At 69.9% G+C, this 21,479-nt stretch overlaps 4 protein-coding genes across 9 annotated transcripts; 2 read left to right on the top strand and 2 right to left on the bottom strand.

Moving 5' to 3' along the window:
• The first annotated feature begins 620 nt into the window (after nt 1–620).
• Nucleotides 621–6,899, top strand: ANKRD13D (ankyrin repeat domain 13D). 3 transcript variants are annotated; one of them, XR_008577324.1, is made up of 15 exons: nt 621–830; nt 1,507–1,642; nt 1,732–1,856; nt 2,164–2,209; nt 2,297–2,440; nt 2,816–3,005; nt 3,203–3,269; nt 3,337–3,418; nt 3,691–3,752; nt 3,839–3,969; nt 4,249–4,406; nt 4,529–4,647; nt 5,452–5,615; nt 5,773–5,852; nt 6,214–6,272. XR_008577324.1 is itself a non-coding variant. In XM_054827106.1 (15 exons), exons 1-15 carry the CDS (start codon nt 741–743, stop codon nt 6,455–6,457), a joined length of 1,881 nt encoding a protein of 626 aa, XP_054683081.1. In that variant the 5' UTR covers nt 625–740; the 3' UTR covers nt 6,458–6,899. The 3 variants fall into 3 exon arrangements, 2 of the variants coding, with proteins under 2 accessions (XP_054683081.1, XP_054683082.1); XM_054827106.1 differs by having other exon boundaries at nt 625–830; nt 4,486–4,647; nt 6,214–6,899; XM_054827107.1 differs by lacking the exon at nt 621–830 and having other exon boundaries at nt 1,506–1,642; nt 1,740–1,856; nt 4,486–4,647; nt 6,214–6,899.
• Nucleotides 6,900–7,856: 957 nt separating this feature from the next.
• On the top strand, nt 7,857–14,006 carry SSH3 (slingshot protein phosphatase 3). 3 transcript variants are annotated; one of them, XM_054827123.1, is made up of 14 exons: nt 7,857–7,961; nt 8,814–8,851; nt 9,066–9,231; nt 9,725–9,843; nt 9,910–9,981; nt 10,096–10,161; nt 10,613–10,801; nt 11,172–11,265; nt 11,377–11,505; nt 11,579–11,625; nt 11,981–12,127; nt 12,580–12,780; nt 13,157–13,412; nt 13,498–14,006. In XM_054827123.1, the coding sequence occupies exons 1-14, from the start codon at nt 7,911–7,913 to the stop codon at nt 13,780–13,782; spliced, it is 1,860 nt and encodes a 619-aa protein (XP_054683098.1). In that variant the 5' UTR covers nt 7,857–7,910; the 3' UTR covers nt 13,783–14,006. The 3 variants fall into 3 exon arrangements, with proteins under 3 accessions (XP_054683098.1, XP_054683097.1, XP_054683099.1); XM_054827122.1 differs by having other exon boundaries at nt 9,696–9,843; nt 9,910–9,988; XM_054827124.1 differs by lacking the exons at nt 7,857–7,961; nt 8,814–8,851 and having other exon boundaries at nt 9,081–9,231; nt 9,910–9,988.
• A 1,705-nt stretch (nt 14,007–15,711) lies between these two features.
• On the bottom strand, nt 15,712–19,328 carry POLD4 (DNA polymerase delta 4, accessory subunit). 2 transcript variants are annotated; one of them, XM_054828441.1, is made up of 4 exons: nt 19,228–19,328; nt 17,922–18,157; nt 17,736–17,847; nt 15,712–17,607 (listed from the first exon to the last, which is right to left on the bottom strand). In XM_054828441.1, exons 2-4 carry the CDS (start codon nt 18,151–18,153, stop codon nt 17,583–17,585), a joined length of 369 nt encoding a protein of 122 aa, XP_054684416.1. In that variant the 5' UTR covers nt 18,154–18,157; nt 19,228–19,328; the 3' UTR covers nt 15,712–17,582. The 2 variants fall into 2 exon arrangements, with proteins under 2 accessions (XP_054684416.1, XP_054684415.1); XM_054828440.1 differs by lacking the exon at nt 19,228–19,328 and adding an exon at nt 18,452–18,869.
• On the bottom strand, nt 18,832–21,281 carry LOC129207472 (glycine N-acyltransferase-like protein 3). The gene is made up of 6 exons (XM_054828439.1): nt 21,151–21,281; nt 20,994–21,075; nt 20,309–20,416; nt 20,079–20,199; nt 19,413–19,533; nt 18,832–19,336 (listed from the first exon to the last, which is right to left on the bottom strand). The coding sequence occupies exons 2-6, from the start codon at nt 21,069–21,071 to the stop codon at nt 18,916–18,918; spliced, it is 849 nt and encodes a 282-aa protein (XP_054684414.1). The 5' UTR covers nt 21,072–21,075; nt 21,151–21,281; the 3' UTR covers nt 18,832–18,915.
• Nucleotides 21,282–21,479: the final 198 nt, after the last annotated feature.

Raw genomic sequence — 21,479 nt, 5'->3', positions numbered from 1 at the left:
CCGGGGCCCCGGGAGACTCCCTGGGGCCTGATGAGAGGCTTGTGCCGCCGCCGCGGAACGGAGCAAAACAACTTCTCCTGCCCGGGGCGGGTGGGGGCAGCCCCAGCGCGGGGACCCGGGCCCCCGCAGCCCCCTTCCCCGGATTCCCCCGGGAGTCCCGGTGCTGCACGGGGCTGGGGACGGGACGGGGGTCCAGCCCGGAGCAGGGTGCACGGTGGTCCCGGGTACCTACTGCGGGGCTGAGGTCCACGGCGTGAAAGGGGAGGGGAGTCCCGGGGCCCCGCGGGGTACCCAGGAGGAGATGCCGGGGAGGGGGCAGCCCCCGGTACCGGGGCAGGTGCAGGGTAACGGGTGGCCGGCGCAGGGCGGGCCGCGGAGCCCCGGGGGCAGTCCCGGCGCGGATCAGGGAGGGGAGGGGACCCGGTGCCCGGGGCTCCCCGCTCGGTGCCGCCGGTACTTCTGGTCTCCGGTGCTCGGCGCAGGGTGCCGCGGGGGGGCGGTGGGGGGTGTCGTTGCCCTGCCGTGCCCCGGTACCGGTAACGGGGTCCTGCGCCCCGTCGTGCCCGTTGTCGGTTCCGGGTGCCGGTGCCCCGACCGCCGTGCCCGGTGCCGGCCCCGCCCCGCGCCGCCGCGCTGCGCCGCCGCCGCCGCCCCCGCGCGCAGCCATTGCGGGCAGGCCCGGCGCTGCGGCCCGTCCGCCCGCGCGCTGCCCGGCGCGGCCCCGGGGACATGGTGGCGGGATGGCCCGGCCCGCCGACACCTTCCCGCTGCACCGCCTCGTCTGGCACAACCGGCACCAGGCGCTGGACAGCGCCCTGCGCTCCGGCACGGTGGGCGCCGCCACCGGCAAACGGCACCGGCACCGGCACCGGCACCGGCACGGCGGGGGGGCACCGGCACCGAGAGCCCCCACCCACCGCCGGGCAGCGGGCGCAGCAGCGGGGCGGGAGGAGGGGGGGAGGCGCGGAGAGGGGAGCAGCGGGGACCCCGGCACTGGGAGCTGCGGGGAGGGGGGTTGGGATGTGAGGGGGTACCGGGAGCAGGGGAGGGGTGGGAGAACCGGGGACCCAGGGTGCGGGGACAGGGGGCTGGGCTGGGCTGGGGGCACTGGGGGAGGCTAGGGATAAGGGGGACTGGGAGCACTGGGGGGGCTGGTGGCTCTGGGACAGGGGTACTGGGATTATAAGGGACTGGGAGCACTGGAGACAGAGCGGGATTGGGAGACTGGAGGCGCTGGGAGCACTGGGGGGGCTGGGGGCACTGGGACGGGGATCGAGGTATCGGGACAGGGAGCACTGGGGGTATAATGGGGCTGGGGGCACTGGGACCGCGGGACTGGGGACAGGAGGACCTGGGGGCTTCAGGGACAAGGGGCACTGGGGGACGGGGACCCTGGGCCTTGGGAGCGTGGGGGCTGGAGGGATGGGAGCACGGGGAGCACTGGGGGGGGTGCGGGGTTCCTGGGGCACCCCAGGACGGCAGCAGTGACCCTGCCTGTCTGCGCAGCACGACGTGGAGCTGATGGACCCCCGCGGCCGGACCCCGCTGGAGCTGGCCGTGTCCCTGGGCCACCTGGAGTCGGTGCGGGTGCTGCTGCGGCACAACGCCAACGTGGGCCGGGAGAACGCCAACGGCTGGACGGGTACGCGGGCACCGGGGTCTTCTGCCGCCGGTGCCACCGGCGTGGGGGCACCATCACGGGTGCCTGGCTGACCCTGCCCCGTGTCCCAGTGCTGCAGGAGGCGGTGAGCACGGGGGACCCCGAGATGGTGCAGTTGGTGCTCCAGTACCGTGACTACCAGCGGGCGACGCGGCGGCTCGCCGGCATCCCCGAGCTGCTCAGCAAACTGCGCCGGGTACGGCTCTGCCCCGGGCAGGTGGCGGGTGGGCACCCTCCCAGCACTGGGGTCCCACTGGGAGAGAGGGGAGCCCCTGGACCCCCCCAAGTCTCCCCAGGGTCTCTGTCTCCTCCATGACCCCACTTTTCCCAGGGACCCCCTGCTTATCCTGCCAGGCCCCCACCAAACTCTCCCAGGTCCCCCTGATCCCTGCCCAGGACCCCAGTAGGGACCCCCATCCCTGCCCCCATTTCCCCAGGGACCCCCCCACTCCTCCAGCCCCCCGCATCCCCCAGCAACTCCGTCACCCCCTCGTTTCTTCCAGGCATCCGACTTCTACGTGGAGATGAAGTGGGAATTCACCAGCTGGGGTAAGCGGGGCCAGGGGGCCGCGGGGCCGGGGGCCAGAGAGGTGCCCCCCCCGCACCGTGCCGCTGACGGGGCGCGCGTGCCCGCAGTGCCGCTGGTCTCCAAGGTGTGCCCCAGCGACGTCTACCGCGTCTGGAAGCGGGGCGAGAGCCTGCGGGTTGACACCACGCTGCTGGGCTTCGAGCACATGACGTGGCAGCGCGGCCGCCGCAGCTACATCTTCAAGGGGGAAGGTCAGCTCCAGCTCCCGCGGGACACCCTGGGACCCCAGATACTCTCAGGGACCCTCCACTGACCCCAGGGATCCCTCCAGACCCCATACGCTATAAGTACTCCCCCATAAGGATCCGAGATCCCCTATAGGGACCCCGTGGGGACCCCATTTCCCCCTTCCAGCAGCGCTGGGGACCACCTCAGCCTCCACACATACCCTGCAGGGACCCCCAGTTCCCCACTGGGACCCGCAAGGCCCCCAGATAACCCTGAGATGTGGTGACCCCCAGGCTCGGGGGTGTCAGGGTGCCACGGGGTGCCAGATGTGGGTGCCTGGGGCAGATGTGGGTGCCGGGGCGGCCGCGGCGGGTGCTGACCCGCGTTCTCGTGCACAGACGAGGGAGCGGTGGTGATGGAGGTGGACCACGACAAGCAGGTGGTCTACACGGAGACGCTGGCCCTGGCCATGCATGAGCCCGACCTGCTGCTGGCGGCCATGCAGCCCTCGGAGGAGCACGTGGCCGGGCGGCTGACGTCCCCCATCGTCTCCACGCACCTCGACACCAGGAACATCGCCTTCGAGCGGTGGGCTGACACCCCGGGACGGTGCTGGGGGGCAAAGGGAGGGGAGGGGGGGGCCCGTGGTGGGTTAGTGGGAAGGGGCCGTGCGAGGGCTCGTGCAGGGAAACCGCACACAAAGGGGAAGGAAACGCTTGTGCAAGAGAGTGAGCGGCGTGCGAGGAGCCACCCCGGCGGGGGGCTGACGCCTTCTCCCTCCCCAGGAACAAGTCAGGGATCTGGGGCTGGCGCTCGGAGAAGATGGAGGTGGTCAGCGGCTACGAGGCCAAGGTGGGCGCAGGAGGGGATGGGGGCGACCCCCCCGGTGCCCAGCGGGGCTGACCCTGTCCCACGGCAGGTGTACAGCGCCAGCAACGTGGAGCTGGTCACCAAGACGAGGACGGAGCATCTCTCTGACCAGGACAAGTCACGCAGCAAAGGTGACAGCCCTGTCGGCCAATGAGGGAGCTTGCCTGCAGCTGGGACACGCCCCCTCCTGGTGCAAGGCCCGCCCCCTAGTGCAAGGTCCACCTCCTTCCTGGGTGGGACCTGTCAGGTGTGGGACAATGTGGGGTGTGACCCATCAGGTGTGGAACACCGTGGGTGCTGGGTGGGACCCATCCGGCGTGGGGCCCCGTGCGAGGTGTGACCCGGGGGGTGCCGTGCCCCCTGCCCGCACTACACCCCCGCACCCCCCGTCTCTCCCCGCCAGGCTCCAAGACCCCCTTCCACTCCTTCCTGGGCATCGCGCAGCAGCACGGCACCCACAACGGGGTGAGTGAGCGGGGCTGGGGGGGTCCCCGGGGTGTTGGGGGGTCCCCCCGGGGGGGCAGGGCTGAGCGGTGCCGGTGCCGCCGCAGGCGCCCGTGCTGCAGGCTGCCAGCCCCACCAACCCCACCGCCATCACCCCCGAGGAGTACTTCGACCCCCACTTCGACCTGGAGACCCGCAACATCGGGCGCCCCATCGAGATGTCCAGCAAGGTGCAGAGGTGAGGCCACCGCCCCTGCGTGACGCCGTCCCGGGGAACGTGGCGCCGGGATGGCAGGGAACCGATGCAGGGAGGTGACACGGCGCTGGGGGGGGGCAGGACCCCTGGGGACGGTGAGGTGGACCCCCAGGATGCGGCACCGGGGTGTAAGGACCTGTGGGGGGGGGGTGACACGGTCCCTGGGGACGCGGCACTGGGTGTCAGGACCCACGGTGGGGGGGGGGTCCCAGGGGATGTGGCACTGTTGGGGTCCCCGTGCCCATGCCGGTGCCCGGGCAGGTTCAAGGCGACGCTGTGGCTGTGCGAGCAGCACCCGCTGTCGCTGGCGGAGCAGGTGACGCCCATCATCGACCTCATGGCCATCTCCAACGCCCACTTTGCCAAACTGCGCGATTTCATCACCCTCAAGCTGCCCCCCGGCTTCCCCGTCAAAATCGGTGAGGGCAGGGCCGGAGGGGTGAGGTGGGGGGGGCAGGGGGCCTGTCCGGGGGGGGCCACTGACCCCTGTACCCCCAGAGATCCCCCTCTTCCACGTGCTCAACGCCCGCATCACCTTCAGCAACCTCTGCGGGTGCGACCAGCCCCTGGGCTCCGTGCGGGTCTGCGCCCCCACCCAGCCCCCCGGCACCCACCCCCCCAGCACCCAGCCCCCTGGCACCCAGCCCCCCGGCACCAGAGGTGAGGCTGGGGGAGGTGGGGGGCAGCGGGGGGCAACCTTGGCAGGGGATGGGGAGGGTGCCCTGGGGATGGGGGGGGTCCCAGGAGGGGGTAGGGGTCATCCCAGGGCTGGTGTCTGTGAGTGCGGGGTGCTGGGCAGTGGGGGGGATCCCTGGGCATAGGGTGCTGCTGGGTCCCTGAGGGGGGGGCCTGGGTACCACCAGGCTGCCCATGGGCACGGGGTGATGGGTGCTGCGGGGTGCCAGGGCCAAGAGGTGCCAGGGTCTGTGGGCACAGGGTGGCGTGGCCATGGGCTGGAGGTGCAGGGTGCTGTGGGGTGCTCAGGGGCACGGGACACCAATGGGTGTAGGGTGCTGTGGGGAGCTATGGGTGTGGGGAGCCCATGGGTGCTGTGGGATGCCATGGGGTGCCGTGGGGTGCTGTGGGTGTGGGGCGCCCATGGGTGCCGTGGGATGCCATGGGGTGCTGTGGGTGTGGGGCGCCCATGGGTGTTGTGGGATGCCATGGGGTGCCATGGGGTGCTGTGGGTGTGGGGTGCCCATGGGTGCTGTGGGATGCCATGGGGTGCCATGGGGTGCTGTGGGTGTGGGGTGCCCATGGGTGTTGTGGGATGCCATGGGGTGCCATGGGGTGCTGTGGGTGTGGGGTGCCCATGGGTGTTGTGGGATGCCATGGGGTGCTGTGGGTGTGGGGTGCCCATGGGTGCCGTGGGATGCCATGGGGTGCTGTGGGTGTAGGGCGCCCATGGGTGCTGTGGGATGCAGTGGGATGCTCACAGCACCCCACGGGCCGGCGGTGCGGCAGGCTGGCCCTTCCCGTGCGAGGTGGAGGCGGGGGTGTTCGAGGTGCCGGCGGGGTACACGGTGCTGGGCGCGGGGCGCAGTGAGCCCCTGCGGGACGAGGACGACGACCTGCTGCAGTTCGCCATCCAGCAGAGCCTGCTCGATGCTGGCACCGAGACCGACCAGGTAGGGCCACGCCCCCCCGCGGCTGACCACGCCCCCCCGCGGCTGACCACGCCCCCCGCGGCTGACCTCGCCCCCCCGCGGGCCAGGCCACACCCTTCTGCATTGGCCCCTCCCCCTGGGCGCAGGCCCCGCCCCTCAGCCCCGCCCCACCCCACAGGTGACCATCTGGGAGGCGCTGACCAACACCCGCCCGGGCAGCGACCCGCCCCCCTACGATGAAGACCTCCAATTGGAGCGGTGAGGCACCGCCTGCAGGGGCGGGGACTGAGCCTGCCCCACCCACCCCACCTGGGGCGGGGCCAAAGCGGGGGGGCGGCACCTTAGGAGTGTCAGGGGGGTGTGAGGCCCTGGGGGTGTGGCCCAGGGGAGGGGCTTCCTGATTGGGGGGGGCTTCCCACTCCCTGGAGGGTGAGGTCAATGTGGGTGGGGCTAACTGCAGGGGTGGGTGTGGCTAGCAGAGGGGTGGGGTGTGTGGAGAGGGGTGTGGTTCTCCAGCCCAGGGTGGAAGTGGGCGTGGCCAGTCGGGGTGGGGCATGGGTGGGGTGGGGGTGGGCGTGGCCTGTGCGAGGGGGCGTGGCCACAGCGGCTGTCCCCGCAGGGCCCTGCAGGAGAGCATGCTGCTGCAGGCCGGCCCCAGCGCCGACCCCCCGGCAACCGAGAGCCCCCCCGGGGCGGGTGGCGGCAGCGGCCCCCCGGTGCCCCCCGGCTACGGCAGCTTCGCGGAGCAGCTGCGGCTGGCCATGGCGCTCTCGGAGCGGGAGCAGGAGGAGCGGGAGCGGCGCCGGCGGGAGGAGGACGAGGAGCTCCAGCGCATCCTGCGTCTCTCCCTCACCGACAAGTAGCGCCGGGGCGCTCGGCACGGGGACAGGGACATCCCGCGTGTGGGGACACCCCACGCGGGGACAGGGACGCCCCAACCGGCACCGCCTCGCACAGGCACCGCCAGGCACAGCCTCGCGTGGGGACACCCTGGCGTGGGCGCCGTCCCGCACCGGGACACCCCGACTTGGGCACGGCCCTGCCTGGGGACCAGCTGGTGCCGGGGTGGCACCCCCCGTGCCGGGGACCCCCCTGATGTGGGCACAACCCCTGCACGGGGGGAATTGATCCAGGGATCCTCCTACCCCCGGGGATCCCCGATCCAGGGATCCTCTCCCGCCAGGCTCGAACCTCAGCCCAGGGACCCTGACCTGGGGACCCCCACCCCAGGGGGCTGCAGGGCCAGGCAGGGACCCCCAGGCCTCGTCCCTCGGGGGCAGTGGGGGGGCCCCAGATGTATGTACATATACATATACATATATATATATATATATATACACGGTTGTGTGCAGACTGTGCCTGGCGGGGTGATGGGTGGGATGGCCTGGGGGGCGGAGCCTGGGGAAAGGGGTGGAGCCTGCAGGAAGGGTGGGGCCCAGGTGATGGGGTGGTGCTGGTTGGGTTCCTCCCCTTGGGTCCCCCCAAATCTGGCCCTGTGCCCCCATTCCCCCCCTCCCCCGGGTTTAATTTATACTTCTTGGGGAGACCCCTGCCCAGGGAGGGGGTGCTGGGCTGGGGACCCACTGCTGAGCCACGGGGTGACAAGGGGCTCGGTGGGGGGGGTGTCCCAGGGTGGGAGGGGGTCCCCCAATCCTGGGGTGGGGGTGAGGGTTCCTGGGAGTCGGGGCGGGTTGGCACCCGCGGGGACACGGCCAAGGCACCCGGAGCGGTGCCGGGGTGAGGGGCTCCAGGGACGGGGGGATCCCAGGAACGGCTACCGGGGGGCTACCGGGCAAGTCCCCCTCCCGGGCCGGGCGGTCTGAGGGTTCCCCGTCCGGTGGTGCCGGGGCGGGGGGGTGTGCCGCTCCCGCTGCGGGCCGTGCCGTGCCGTGCCGTGCCGTGCCGGGGTGAGGGGCTCCAGGGACGGGGGGATCCCAGGAACGGCTACCGGGGGGCTACCGGGCAAGTCCCCCTCCCGGGCCGGGCGGTCTGAGGGTTCCCCGTCCGGTGGTGCCGGGGCGGGGGGGTGTGCCGCTCCCGCTGCGGGCCGTGCCGTGCCGTGCCGTGCCGTGCCGGGGTGAGGGGCTCCAGGGACGGGGGGATCCCAGGAACGGCTACCGGGGGGCTACCGGGCAAGTCCCCCTCCCGGGCCGGGCGGTCTGAGGGTTCCCCGTCCGGTGGTGCCGGGGCGGGGGGGTGTGCCGCTCCCGCTGCGGGCCGTGCCGTGCCGTGCCGTGCCGTGCCGTGCCGTGCCCGCTCCCGTCCGGGCGGGGCAGTGGCGGCGCTTCCTGGTGCGGCGGGGCGGCGCGGCGGGGCATGGCGCTGGTCACCGTGCGGCGGGCGGCGGGTTCCGCCGGGGGCCCCGCGGTGAGTGCGGGACGGGACCGGGGACCGGGACGGGCTCGGAACACCCCAGCGCCGGCGGCAGCTCGGCAGGGCCGGCCCGGAGGCCGCCGGGTGCTGCCGGGACGGGGAGAGGCTGCCGGCAGCGGGGGCGGGCGGGCGGTCCCGGCTCCCCGGGCGCTCCGGTAGGAAGCGTGGCTGCCCCGGGGGCTCGCGGCGGGGCCGGGGCGGGGGGGGGGGGTGCGGGCTGTCCCGGCTGCTCCCAGCGCCGGGGAGGGAAGGCTGCCCCGGTCGCTCCCGGTACAGGCTTAGCGCCGGTGCAGGTTACTGGGAGCCCAGTTGCTCCCAGCACACGTTGGGGTCTCCTCTGCTCCCGGCTGGGGGTTGCCCCGTAGTTGGGGGGGGAGGGGATGGGGGGGGGTGCGTATGGGCGGTTGTCCCCAGTTGTTCCCACTGTCCCCAGTGCTCCTAGTATCTTCGCTGTCCCAGTGGCTCCCAGTGCCCCTGCCTCCCCCCCGCCCCCAGTAACCGCAGGGCCTTATCAGGGTGCACAGCCCAGCTCCCCCCCCCCAGCGCACTTCCCCACTGGGCAGCACCCAGCCGGGGGGGGGGGGGGCACAGGGACAGGATCCCCCCTGGCATCCCAGGGCTGATCCCCAGGGATCTGCCTCCCCAGGGGGACCCCTCCCAGGGCCCCCACGCTCCCCCACAGTGGGGATGCCCCGTGCTGCCGGCGGGGTGGGTTTGGCAGGGTGTCCCTGACCCCCCAGTGCCAGGCAGAATGTGCCAGGGGGTGCTTGCCAGGCACCCCGGGCATGGTCCATGTCCCGGGGCATGCTCCCCCGGGGGCACTACCCCCCGACTTGTGCTTTGCAGAAGGAAGATGCACCCAGGCGCGGCCAGCTGCAGCGGCGGTGAGAAGGGGCTCCAAAGCCACGGGTTGGGGGGCACTGGGGTGGGGGGGGGGACACAGCTACCCCCTGAGGAGCATTTCCTTCCCCCGTGCTGTCCCAGCCCCCCAGTTCCCCCCCACCTCAGGGGAGCGCTCTGGGAGTACCCCAGCCACGAGGGCTAGGTCCTGCTGCGGGCTGGGCCCCACGTCCCGCTCAGGACCCTCCTGCCCCCCAGGCAGAGCTTCGTCATGGTCAAGGGGGCCGCCATGCTGCTGCCCGCGGAGGAGCCGCTGGTGGCCGAGCCCCCCCCAGCTGTGCCCCCCGGCCAGGCCCCGGGGCGGCAGGAGCAGCACCTGCAGCTCATGATGCAGCTGCTGCGCCCCCAGGATGCCATCCAGCTGGTAGGGGATGGGATGGGGATGGGGACGGGGACAGGAGTGGGGACGGGGACAGTGATGGCAGCGGGATGGGGATGGTGGCAGGGACAGGGATGGTGACAGGGATGGGATGGAGATGGAATGGGAAGGGGATGGAAGGGACAGGATGAGGATGGGATGGGATATGGATGGGGATGGGATGGGGACAGTGAAAGAGATGGAATGGGATGGGGATGGGGACAGGGATGGGGATGGGGACAGGAAGGGTATGGGGATGGGATGGGATGGGACAGGATGGGGTGAGGATGGGGATGTGATAGGATGGGATGAGGACAGGATGGGAACAGGACAGGACAGGATGAGCATGGGGGTGGAACGGGATGGGGACAGGATGGGGATGGGATACAGCCCAGCCTGCCCCGCAGTGTGCTTGATGCTCCTCCCCGGCACTGGGGGGCAGATCCCGCAGTGCTCACCCGGGGGTGCAGGGGGCACCCCTCATGCCTCCCACCCCCAGGCGGTGCGGCTGGAGTCAGCGCGGCCGCGGCGGGTGCGGTACCTGCTGGTGGTGCGGCCCGAGGAGGTGGGAGCCGAGGGGCAGACGGCGCTACTGGGTGTGGACTTCGCCCATGAGGGGTGAGCGGGGCGTTGGGGGGGGGTGCAGGGGGGGCGGCCGCACCCCCTGACCCCTGCCCGTCCCAGGGCCGCCCGCTGCACCCTGGGCATGGTGCTGCCCCTCTGGAGCGACACCCAGGTCTTCCTCGACGGCGATGGGTAAGGGGTAGGTGGGGCTGCTGGGAAGGAGAGGGGTTTATGAGGGTGGGGTTCACGGGATTAGCTGGGGCTGGGGTGCCCACCCTGACCCAAATGTCTCCCCATGGTGCCCAGGGGGTTCAGCGTGACGTCGGGGGGGCAGACCCGTATCTTCAAGCCCATCTCTGTCCAGACCATGTGGTGAGCGAACCCCGGGTGTGTCCATGGGCATGGGGGACGTGGGCACCACCGTGGGCACGGGGGATGTGGGTACCACTACAGTCATGGGGGACGTGGGCACCACCATGGGCACGGGGGACGAGGGCACCACCGTGGGCACAGGGGACGTGGGCACTGCCATGGGAGATGTGGACATCACCGTGGGCAAGGGGACGTGGGCACCATCATGGGCATGGAGGCTTGGGCACCACCACGGGTATCGCCAGGACACGGATGTATGGGCACCGCCACGGGCACCTGGGCACAGTCATGGGAACGGGGCCATGGTGGGGGGAGTTTGGGCACAGCCACAGGCCACCCAGCTGCATCCACCTGGGAGAGGGGAGGTGGCACCCACGTCTGGGGGTGCCCTGGGAAGGAGATGCGGGCAGTGCTGGGGCGGTGCGGTCGTGGCAGGGGTGGCGTGCGGCAGGGCCGTGCTGCAGGAGCTGCACCGCGCCTGTGAGGAGGCGTCCCGCGGCGGGCACATCCCCGGTGGCCCGGCGCTGGCCTGGGCCCGTGGCTACGCGTCGGCGCTGACCTCGGAACAGAGCTGCCTCAACGAGTGGCTGGCCATGGCCGACCTCGAGTCCGTGCGTCCCGCCTCGCCCCCGTCCCTCCGGTATGCCCCGCCCCTTGCCCCGCCCCCTTCAGCCTGCTGGCCAATGAAGCACTGCTGCTGGGCCAGGGAGCCTCAGGGTGGGGCAGTAGGGCGGGGCTTGTGGTAAAGGGGTGGAGCTATTGGGTGGGGCTGTGAGGGAGGGGCTCTGCTTGGAAGGAGGGGCTTGTGTTGGGGGCGGGGTCTGGGTTTAGGGTGTGGCTAATGGAGGGGGTGGGGTTTGTCTGGGCAGGGGTGGAGCTTCCAGTGTGGGGAGGGGCATGGGGAGGTGGGGCTTGCGCTTGGGGGTGGGGCTTGGGACTGAGGAGGCGGGGCCTGGGCAGGGCGGGGCAGGTGAGCGCCACCGCCGGTGACACAGTGCTGCGGGTGCCAGGCCGGCGGCGCCGGAGCTGTCGGAGCAGGCGGTTCGGGCGCTGCTGCGGGACGTGATGGCCACCGCCGACCTGGAGAGTGTCACCTCCAAGGAGGTGGGTGCCACCAGGCAGGGGCTCCCGGCGGGCCGAGGGCCCGGCTCGCAGGCAGGAGCGGGCAGGGGCAGGCAGGCAAAGGGCCGTCCCTCACCCCGCGGCGATGCCCAGGTGCGGGAGGAGCTGGAGCGGCGCACGGGGCACAGCCTGGCCCAGCACAAGGACTTCATCGACAACGAGATGCTGCTGGTGCTGGCGCAGATGGACCGTCCTTCCCGCGTCTTCCCACACCTCTACCTGGTGGGCAGCGGGGCGGGCAGGGCGGGCAGGGCAGGCAGGGCTGTCCCCACCCCTCACCGCTGCCACCACGCAGGGCTCCGAGTGGAACGCGGCCAACCTGGAGGAGCTGCAGCAGAACCGGTGAGCGTGGAGTGGCACGGGGTCATCTGGGGTGTCATGGTGGGGTGGCACGGGGTCATCATGGAGTGTCGTGGTAGTGCAGGTATGAGATCATCACGGTGGGTTGAGTATAGGATCGTCATGGGACTCCCATTGGCGTGAGCATAGGGTCATTGTGGCACACCCATGGGGGTGGGCATGGGTCTTTGTAAGGCACCCAGCAGGGTGGGCATGGGCTCATCGTGGGACACTTGGCAGGGTGGGTGCAGCAGGGCTGTGGCACGGCGGTGGGGTGGGCATGGGGCACTGTGGGGCACCCCACAGAGCACAGGCAGAGCCCCAACCCTGCGTGCCCACTGTCACCCCTGCACTGCAGGGTCACCCACATCCTGAACGTGGCGCGGGAGATCGACAACTTCTTCCCGGCGCTGTTCACCTACATGAACGTGCGGGTGTACGATGAGGAGACGGCCCAGCTCCTGCCCCATTGGAACGACACCTTCCTCTTCCTCTCCCGTGTCCGGTCAGTGGGGCCAGGGCAGCCCCGGGGCACAGGGGCACGGTGGGGTGGGGGCTATCGGGGGCACACAAGGAGGACATAGGGTATGGGGGGCACAGAGGGACAGGGGCAGGCTGGGGGGCACATGGGTGGGGGTGCATGGAGGGGTGTCTTGATGACTGAGATACCAAGGGGCACTGAGGCACTGGGAGCCCTGGGGACACTGGGAGCACTGGGAGCTGGGGAGCTCTGGGGCATTGGGTCTCTGGGGACACAGGGAGCCCTGGGAACTGGGGTCCCTGGGGACACTGGAAGCACTGGGGCACTGATACACTGGGGACAGTGGTAGCCCTGGGGGCAGGGGAGCCCTGGGGACATGGGGAGCCTTGGGGCACAGGGTGCCTGGGGACACCGGGGTGGCTGGGGACACATGGGGAGCACCAGGAGCTCGGTGGCAGCACGAGTGGGTGCCGCAGGGCCAGCGGTGGCCGGGCGCTGGTGCACTGCCGCATGGGGCTGAGCCGCTCGGCGGCTACGGTGCTGGCCTACGCCATGAAGGAGTTCGGGTGGCCCCTGGAACGGGCGCTGCGGCACGTCCGGCACTGCCGCCCCAGCGTCCTGCCCAACCCCGGATTCATGCGCCAGCTCGACTTCTACCAGGGCATCCTGCACGCCAGGTGGGCGGGGCAAGGGGTGGGGCAGGACATGCCCTGTGGGCAGGGTGGGTGGGGCATGGTATAACCACCCCCCTTTGGACAGGAGTGGGAGGGGCTTGTTGTGACCACACCCCCTTGGGCAGGGCAGGGTCTGCTTTCACCACGACCCCTTGGGCAGTGTGGGTGGGGCCTGCTGTGGCCACGCCCCTCTAGTTGCAGGTGGGTGGGGGTTCTATGGCCACGCCCTGATGGGGCAGGGTGGGCTTTGGTGGAGCTGCTGTGGCTGTGGGGGGCGGAGCCTGTGGGAGCCCTGCCCTGATTCAGAAGGGGTGTGGCTCCATGCGTGGGTGGGGCAGGGCAGGGGCGGGGCCAGCCGCTGATGGCAGGTGTGCGGCAGCCGGCACAGCAGCCTGTGGGAGCCCAAGGCGGCGGAGCAGGCGCCCCAGCCCGAGGAGGGCCCAGAGGCCGCCCCGGGGGACGAGGGGGGCCTGTCCCCTGCCCCCTCCCCGCAGCCCCCTGAGGAGGCGAGCAGGTCGGGACTGTTGGGGGCCTCCCGGCGCCCCCGCATCTCCCTCTGCGCCGTCATGCGGAGCATCAGCCAGATGGAGTCCCCCGAGCCCCCCGAGCTGCCAGTGGAGCCCTTCGCTGGGGAGGTGAGTGCAGGGCAGGGGCGGGGGGGGGGGGGGGCGGGCTGCGGGGTCACGGCGCTGGCTGAGCCCCCTTGTTCCCCTCCCACAGGTGTTCGCGGCTGCAGAGGCAGCGGGGGTGCCGGGGGTTGCCCCCCCAGGAGCACGGCCCTCCTCCCGGCCCCGCCGAGTGGTGCGCCAGGCCAGCCTGGATGGAGGCCCCGCCCCTACCTGTGACCACGCCCCCACAGACGACCCCACCCCAATTGCCACCAGTTGTGACTCCGCCCCTTCTTCCCATCCTGACCCTGCCCACTGCCCCACCCCTGCCTCTGACCCCACCCCTGGTGCTGACCCAGCCCCCCACCTCCCCTCTGCCCAGCCCACTGCCCCCTAACCAGGGGGCGGGGCTTGGGATGGAGCACCACTGCTGCCTTAGCAACATGGGGAAGGGGCGGAGCCTAGGCCCACTGGAGGCGTGGCCAGGGAGCCAGCACACCCCTCCCCCCAACACTGCCTGCACTTTGGGGGACCGAGGTGGCCCTGCCTCGACCCCCCACACACAGGGCCCTGCTGCCACCCCTCACTGCGCCAGCACTGAGAATAAAGAGTGGAAATGGCTGCCGCTAGCGTGGGTCCTGCGCAGGGGTGGCTTTGTGGGCAGTGGGGACAAGCGTGGGGCCTCCTGCGAGGCCTGGCCTGGCTGAGGCTCTGCTTGCCATCAGTAGGGGCCAGAGTAAACACATGGGCCGTAGGGCTGCACCCTCTGTGCGGGGAGGGGGAGGTGGGTGTAACCTCCTGCCCCCGGGACCCGGGTCAGACCGGGGCGGGAGTACTGGCGCCCCGCTGCCTGCCCCGCTGCCTGCCCTGTCGCCGCGCACCGGCAAGGCGGGCAGCACGAGGCTCCGGCGCCATCTTGTGCGGCGGACGATTACAATGCGCATGCGCCGTGGGGCGGAAACTACAACCCCCAGCGTCCCTTGCGTGCGGGGCGGGGTTCAGCGCATGCGTGCGGGACTCCTTCCTGGTTGCCATGGGAGCAGGGCGCAGGCCTTCCTCAGCCTCGGCGGCCTGGGCCGTGCCGTGGGACCGGGACCGGAACCGGAGGAGTGAAGCGGGGCAGGGAGCCGGCAGCCCGCTACGGCCGTAGCGCTGGAGCGGGCCAGGCGCTGGGGAGTCGGCAGGGGGGCCCTTGCCATGGCGCATCCCCAGTTCATCTACAGCGACTACTTCATGGTGTCGTTGCCACACACCGAGGCGGGAGCGGGGCTCAAGGAGCAGGAGGAGGCAGGGGCAGGCCGACGGGGGAGCAGCGGGAGCCAGGCCCTGTAGAGGCAGGAGCAGGACAGGGGCCTATGACTTCAGTGTGGTGGATGAGGGCACCTGCCAGACCTACCGCTGCGGCCCCACAGCATGGACACCTCTCCCCAAGCTCCATGAGTGCATGGCCTAGGCCTGCAGGTGAGGGCAGGAGGGAGGAAAGCCACAGACCAGGCAGCCTGGCGCTAATCAGCCTGACACCCAGGAGGGCAGAGCTGCAGGGCACAGCCTGCCCTGGGCTGCGAGGGCAGGGGTGTCAGCACAGATCAGGGATCTTCTTGAAGCTGGAAGAGCTGACGTGGAGCCCCACATGGAGCTAGAAGGTCGCCCATTGCCTCTGACTGCGAGGATGTGTGTTGAGGAAAGGTGTCCTGACCGGAGCCTGCTCTGAGGCTGTTTCTCTGGGGGGGTGTGTGGAATCCATCCCAGAGTCTTCCCCCCACCCACCCACCAGGCTGGGACTCAGCAGGTAGAGAGCTGCTGGAGTGTGGCCAGCAGAGCCCTTGCTGGCTTGCAGCCCACCAGGAATGACCCCCCCCTTGAGCAAGAACCTTGGACTGCTGGGCTCTGCCACCACCCTGATGTTTGCTCTGCTCCATCGGTCACATCTCTCAGCCATCACAGTGGAAGGGGTGATCACGGCAGAGGAGCTGGGCCCTGGGAGGAGGGGGGGAAGAGTGCTTCCAGCCTCTTCAGACCCCCTTCCCATGGGGGGACATGGGATAGAAGGGAGATACAGGCCATGGGATGGAACGAGGGGCTGCAGCACCACTGTGGGCTGTGCAGGGCATCCTGCCTGTGCTTTTGTAGGTGAGACAGGCCCTGTTTCGTCTTGGAGCCTTTCCTCACTTTGCCATGGGGTTAGGGCAGAAGCTCCTACGGCTGAACAATGCAATATGGAGGGCTCAGTACCTACTGTGTGAGTGAGCCCCCCACCCCATCCCACCCTGTCCCACGTGCCCCCCTCCCTGGTCCAGCTCTCCACCGCTCGATTGCAGACTTGGGATATAACCAATTCATTTTATTGATTAAGCAACAAATTGCTAGAGAGCTAATCAATTAAGTAATCAATAACCTGAATAATTAACAAACACGTCCTATTATTCATTTATGATTAAATGATTCTGCACACAGCAAAGCTACTAATTATGGCTCTTAATCTTAGGAATCCCACAGGACTGCTGCTGAATGACAGCTCCCACTTGTTCCTCCCCACCGCCTGGGAGGGGAAGGTCCCATCAGAGTCCCGATGGCCTGGGGGGGGGGGGGGCTGTGCCTGCCAGACTTGGCTCTGCAGGTCCACAGCACTACAATCCAGTCATCTGCACCCCTAATATCAGAAGTTCCCTCCCTGTGCTGACCTTTATCTGATTTTTATATCTTATTCCCCATTTTTCCATTTTGGGGCCCTTTTTGCTACCCTTCCACCTTCCTTTCTCCACCCATACAGCCTGCTTCTAATTAATTTTTTTTCCATGGATCCCAGTTTTGTTTCATCCATACCCAAATTCGATGTTTATGCTTTTACTACCTAAGTAACCTCAGCTTTACAAGGGATTCACCTGGTGTGGTGACCTAGGAGTAGGTGGCTTTGCTAACATCCAGCCATCCCTTTTCTCCCGAGCCCCGGGGTGCATTGGTGCCTGCCAAGGTGGCAGAGGCCAGGCGTAGGAGAGGAGAGCGGCAGAATCATCCCTCTTCCCTTCTCCCCACAGACGCAGAGAAGAGGAGAAATCCTGCCTGCAACTTTGTGATGCCGTTGGCCAGGGACAGGCAGGAGCACTGCGGTCTTGAGGTGAGCCCCCCCAGCCCCCCGACAAGACCACAGCTCCCGTGGGGTGCTTGTGGCATGTCACGCCGAGGGTGTCCACGTGGGACGAGGCAACGCCTCCTGAAGTTCATGGTCTGGGCTGGAGGCCGCAGGCGCTGAGCCCACCGCCCGCTCAGCAGCATTGTGGGTGGGCAGAGGTGCCCACCAGACACTCGTGGGGACAGCCCATGGCCCCCCTCCTGTCCCTTCAGCCTGCTGTGGGACATCCCATGTCCCTTCTCGTGTCCCCTCTCTGTCACGCTTGCTGGGGGGGCAGAGCTCTGCTGCTCTCCTGTCTTTCCCCACCCCACAGCTGTGGCTCACCTTTGGGGGAGCACCCTGACCTGGGGACCCCATCGTTCTCTCACCTTCCCCGTGGTAAGGACCAGTCCATCCCGCTGGCATGGGAGGGAGTGTGGCAGGCACAGGGTGCTGAGCCCATGCTGCATCCTGGTACATCCCTCTGCCACCCTGTGGGGGCCAGGGGCACCCATCCCTCCCGAGACCCCTGCCCTGTGTCCCTGGGGACTCTGTCCCAGGCCAGGTGCTGCCCCCGGTGCCAGAGCCATCTCCGGTGCCCACGGGGACAGCTGACCCCCCCTGCCGTGGGTCAGGCTCCCTGTGGCAGGGCAGGGGGGGGGCCTCTGGGGCAGGAGCACCCCCATAGTGAGGAGGGCTGTAGGCAAGGGTGATGCCTGTCTGCACCAGAACAAGGGGATCTGTGGGGCAGAGGGATTGCCATCTGCTCCGTGCTGGGGGGGGATCTGTGGGGCAGAGGACACTCTGTGGGGTGGGCATTAAACTCTGTGTGACTGGACAACCCGCCTGGCTCTGTCTGACGGGGGGGGATATGGTGCCCTGCCCTCCCTCAGTGCCCTGCAGCGGGGCTTCACCCCCCCGCCCCGGGTGCCCCACAGACAGCACACAGCAGCCCCCCTCCTTCACTCACACCAGCCTTTAATCCGCCCGGTGCCCCCCCGGGCTGCGGCACGGCTGCGGACAGGCCTGGGGGGCAGCAGACACTGTCCCCCCGCAACTTTCTTCCCTCCGGCGTGGGGTGCAGCGGCTCAGAGCGCGTACTCGTGCCAGAGGCTGTGGGGCACAGCGGGGGTCAGTGGGTGTCCGCTGCCCCCCACCCCTGCTCGGTGGGACGGATGCCGGCAGGGTGGGGGGCACTGAGAGAAGGAGGGGGTGCCCGGTGTCCCCCGTCCCACACCCACCTGTAGGTGACATCGGGGTTGTCCCGGTGCTCCAGGAGGGCGTCGCGCACGGGGTCCGGGGGGCTCAGCCCCAGCGCCTGCGCCCGCTCCCACCGCTGCAGGCGGGTGATACCTGCGGGAGGCCAGGGTCAGCGGGGCCGGGGGGACCCGGGGGGGTGGCTGGGGGGGGTGGCCGGGGGCTCTCACCGGTGCAGGGCCCGTACTCCCAAGCCAGGTCGAAGCGCCGCAGCATCTCCAGGAGGGTCTGGTCCAGCGGGGGCGGCGGGGGGCTCTCGTCGGGCGGGAGGGCGCGGGGCCGGGTCTGGGGGCAGCCCCTGCCCTTGTCCCTGCCCTTGACCCTGCCCTTGTCCCTGCCCGGGGTTCGCCCCGGTCGCCGTCGCCGCGGGAAGGAGTCGGTGATGCGCCGGGGCTGCTCCATGGCCCTGCGGGAGAGCGCGGCTGCGGCGGCGGCCCCGCGGCTACCGGGAACCGGGCGTCCGCCCGCCCCGCCCCGCCCCTGCTGGTCGCCGGGCGGAAGCGGCGGGGCCAGGCAGAGCTGGGGAGGGTCCCCGCCGCTGTCACCCCCATCTCGGCGGTCTCCATCAGCCCCGGTCTCTATCACCCCATGCACCGTCACCCCCGCGGTGGTCCCCGTCCCCCTGGGCACTGGCAACCCCCCCGGCTGTCCCTGTCACCCCCCGCGTCTGTCCCCATCACCCCCACAAGCCGTGACTCACGCCGTGCAGCCGTCACCCTCTGCCCCACGCAGCGCTCTGGCTGTCCCCCCTCCCCGGGAAGCACAGCCGGTGACCCACGGGTGCTGTGCCTGCCTGTCCCCACCCCCAGCCGTGGTGACACCGTCCCGGGGGGGGGACACACACACACACGGCAGGTGCCACCGGTGCAGATTTGCCTGAGGCTTTTCAGCCCTCCCTGGGGAGGCCGAGAATAGCCAAGGCAGGGCTGCGGTGCGTGTCCCGGCACAGAGGGATGGAGCGACTCCCCGGGGACGCAGCTGCATCCCTCGGCGGTGACACAGAGCCACCAAGCCGCGTCATGGCTGTAACGGCCAAGAAAACTGGTGCTGGAAGGAGACCCAACCCTATAGCAGCCATCAGAGAGTCCACAATGCTTTTTGATCTGGATTGGTTGTTCTTCCTTGCCCCACAGCCCTTTCCTGGGCAGGAACTGGGCAGGGGGCTCAGGGTCCGGCCCTGCCCAGGCCAGGGTTGTGCAGGATGAAGTGGCAAAGCCCAGGCAGTCGCTGGTGGCCCAGCTCCTCCTGCAGCCGCTGCATGGGCCGGTTGCCCGTGGCCGTGTGCCCGAAGGCGGGGAAGCCACGGGCCTGCGCCCGGCGAGCAGCTAGGGTCAGCACCGTTCGCATGTGGCCCCGCCGGCGGTGGGCGGGCAGGGTGTAGCCGTGGGTCCCGGTGCCGAAGGGGTCGGTCAGGGCCCAGCAGAGGGGCTGCCCGGCCCCATCCTGCAGGCAGAGGTTGGGGAAGCGCCCCAGCACCTCCGCCAGGTACCGCCGGCTGCGCGCGTTGCCCCCGTATGTCCACGTCTCGTTCAGCAGATCCACGTGTGCCGGGCTCAGCGAGCCCACCCGCACGTTGGGGTCCAGCCTGTGGCAAGGGTCGGCCATCAGCAGGGGCTGGCGGGGCTGCCCGCGCCGGGTCAGGGCGAGGTTGGGGGGCTCACCGGGGCTCGGGCAGGGTGCTGGGGTCGGGGTGCAGGTAGGTGTAGTACTCGGACACCTCCAGCTCGATGTTCTTGGTCCCCGCAATGGCCTGCGACACCGTGGCCACCCCCTCCTGCAGCCCTGGGGATGGTGCTGTCAGGGGTCCTGCTCCCCCAGTGCTCCTAATCCTGTCTCTGCCCCGCCCCCCATTCTGACCCCAGCACGCCAGTGTCCCCCCAGTGTCCCCAAGGGCACCCCACAACCCCAGTCTCCATCCCTAGTAGCCCTAGTCCTGCCCCTAGTGTGTCCAGCACCCCAATTCCTGCCCCCAGTGCCCCCCAGCACCCCCAAGTCCAACCACAATGGTTGGACCCTGCCCCTGGTGCCCCCACTAACCCCATCGCTGCCCCAGTGCTCCCCAAGTCGAGCCCCAGTACTCCCCAGTGACAGCACCCCTCAAACCCCTACCACCCAGTTGCCCACCCCAAGTCATGCCCCCAATGCTCCCCAGTGCCCCCAGCACCCAAATGCCTGCCCCCAGTGCACCCCAGCACCCCCAATTCCTTCCACCAGTACCACCCAATGCCTCCAGTTCCTCGCCGCCCCCCCCCATCACCAATGTCTCATGCTCCCAGTGTCCTCCCGATGCCCCCCAGGACTGCCCCCCCGCCCCGTCCCCAGGCCACCGAAGATGTGGAAGGCGGTGTCCCAGCGCAGGCAGCCGGGGGTCTCCAGCAGCGCCCGGTAGGCACCCACATCCCGGTAGAAAGCCGCGTGCATGTTCCGGTAGCAGTCATCCACCGGCATCTGCAGGGCACCCATGGGTGCCCTGAGCCCACCTGGCATGTGCCAGGGCACCGTGCCCCCACACACCCTGCGGTGTGTCCCCCCCATGCCCCACGTCCCCATGGGCCACCTCTCCGCTGCGCCGCGCCAGCACGGCGCCGAAGTGGGGCCACGAGTCCACCACGACTTCCAACTCCCCCGGGTTCCCCCGATTTATGTTCATCACGGCCCCGTGGACCTGCGGGGGAAAGGGGTCAGAGCTGGGGGGGGGGGCAGATTTAGGGGTTCCCCAGGGCTCCCCGAGCCGGCACAGCCCGGGCACACCCCACAGCACCCTGCCCTCCCCAGATAAACCACCCTCTCCCCATAGGGCTGGGTGGGGTGAAGGCAAGAGGGGGCGGTGCCTAAAGCCAGGCTGCCAGTAAGTGGGCGGGGTTAGGTGGAGTGGGGAGGGGCAAGCTGGAAGCCTGGAATTGGTTGCATTGCACGCTGCCTGGGCTGTGATTGGCTGGCTTGTATGGGGGGTCTGGGAGGGGATTGGCTGACTTGTGTGGACCTGGAAGGGGATTGGCTGGCTCAGAACCAAGCTGGTCTGGGATTGGCTGGGACAGAGTGCAACTGGGCTGGGATTGGCGGGCTTGGAGCCAGCCCTAGGTGCTGGTGATGCCCCAGAGCAGCCTGTCCTGGACTTGGGACACCCGGGGGGTGGCAGGCGGGGGGGGGAACACAGAGTGATATTGGGGTCCCTGGTGGGGTGAGAGTGGGGAGGTGACACTGGGGACAAGAGACAGGGGTGACCCCGGGGTCCCCGTCACCGGCAGGGCGAGGGGCAGGCTCCTCCGCAGGGCCCCCTCCAGGCGCTGCAGCTGCACCGGGCACGTCAGGATCAGCATGGTCCTGCTGAGAGACCCTACAATAACAAGGGGACAGGACCCCCCAGGTGGGGACCCCGTCCCCGTTGCCAGCACTCACCCCACAGCAGTCCTGGGGCCGTGGGTCCCGGGTGGCCGCGGGGCTGATGTCTGGGGACCGTGGGGCAGGCGGTGACACCAGCAGATCCCTGCTTCTGCGTGGCAGGCGGTGAAACCAGCAGGTCCCAGGGCCACCACCAGCCGTCACGGGCCAGCGAGTGTCCTCTGCCCGGGGGGTGGCCCATCACGGGAGCAGCGGGCAGGGTCCATCCCATCAGGCACCAGGCGCGGGGCCAGCTCTGCCCGTCCTGCTGACTCCTGGGGACACCCTGCCCCACAGCCCTGGGATCCTCGGTGTCACCACCTGCCCCACAGATCCTCGGTGTCACC

This window comes from Grus americana, chromosome 5 (genome assembly GCF_028858705.1).
Source record: "Grus americana isolate bGruAme1 chromosome 5, bGruAme1.mat, whole genome shotgun sequence".
Taxonomy (NCBI): Eukaryota; Metazoa; Chordata; class Aves; order Gruiformes; family Gruidae; genus Grus; species Grus americana.
The sequence above is the reverse complement of the archived record's forward strand: the minus strand, read 5'-3'. Positions and strand labels throughout refer to the sequence as shown.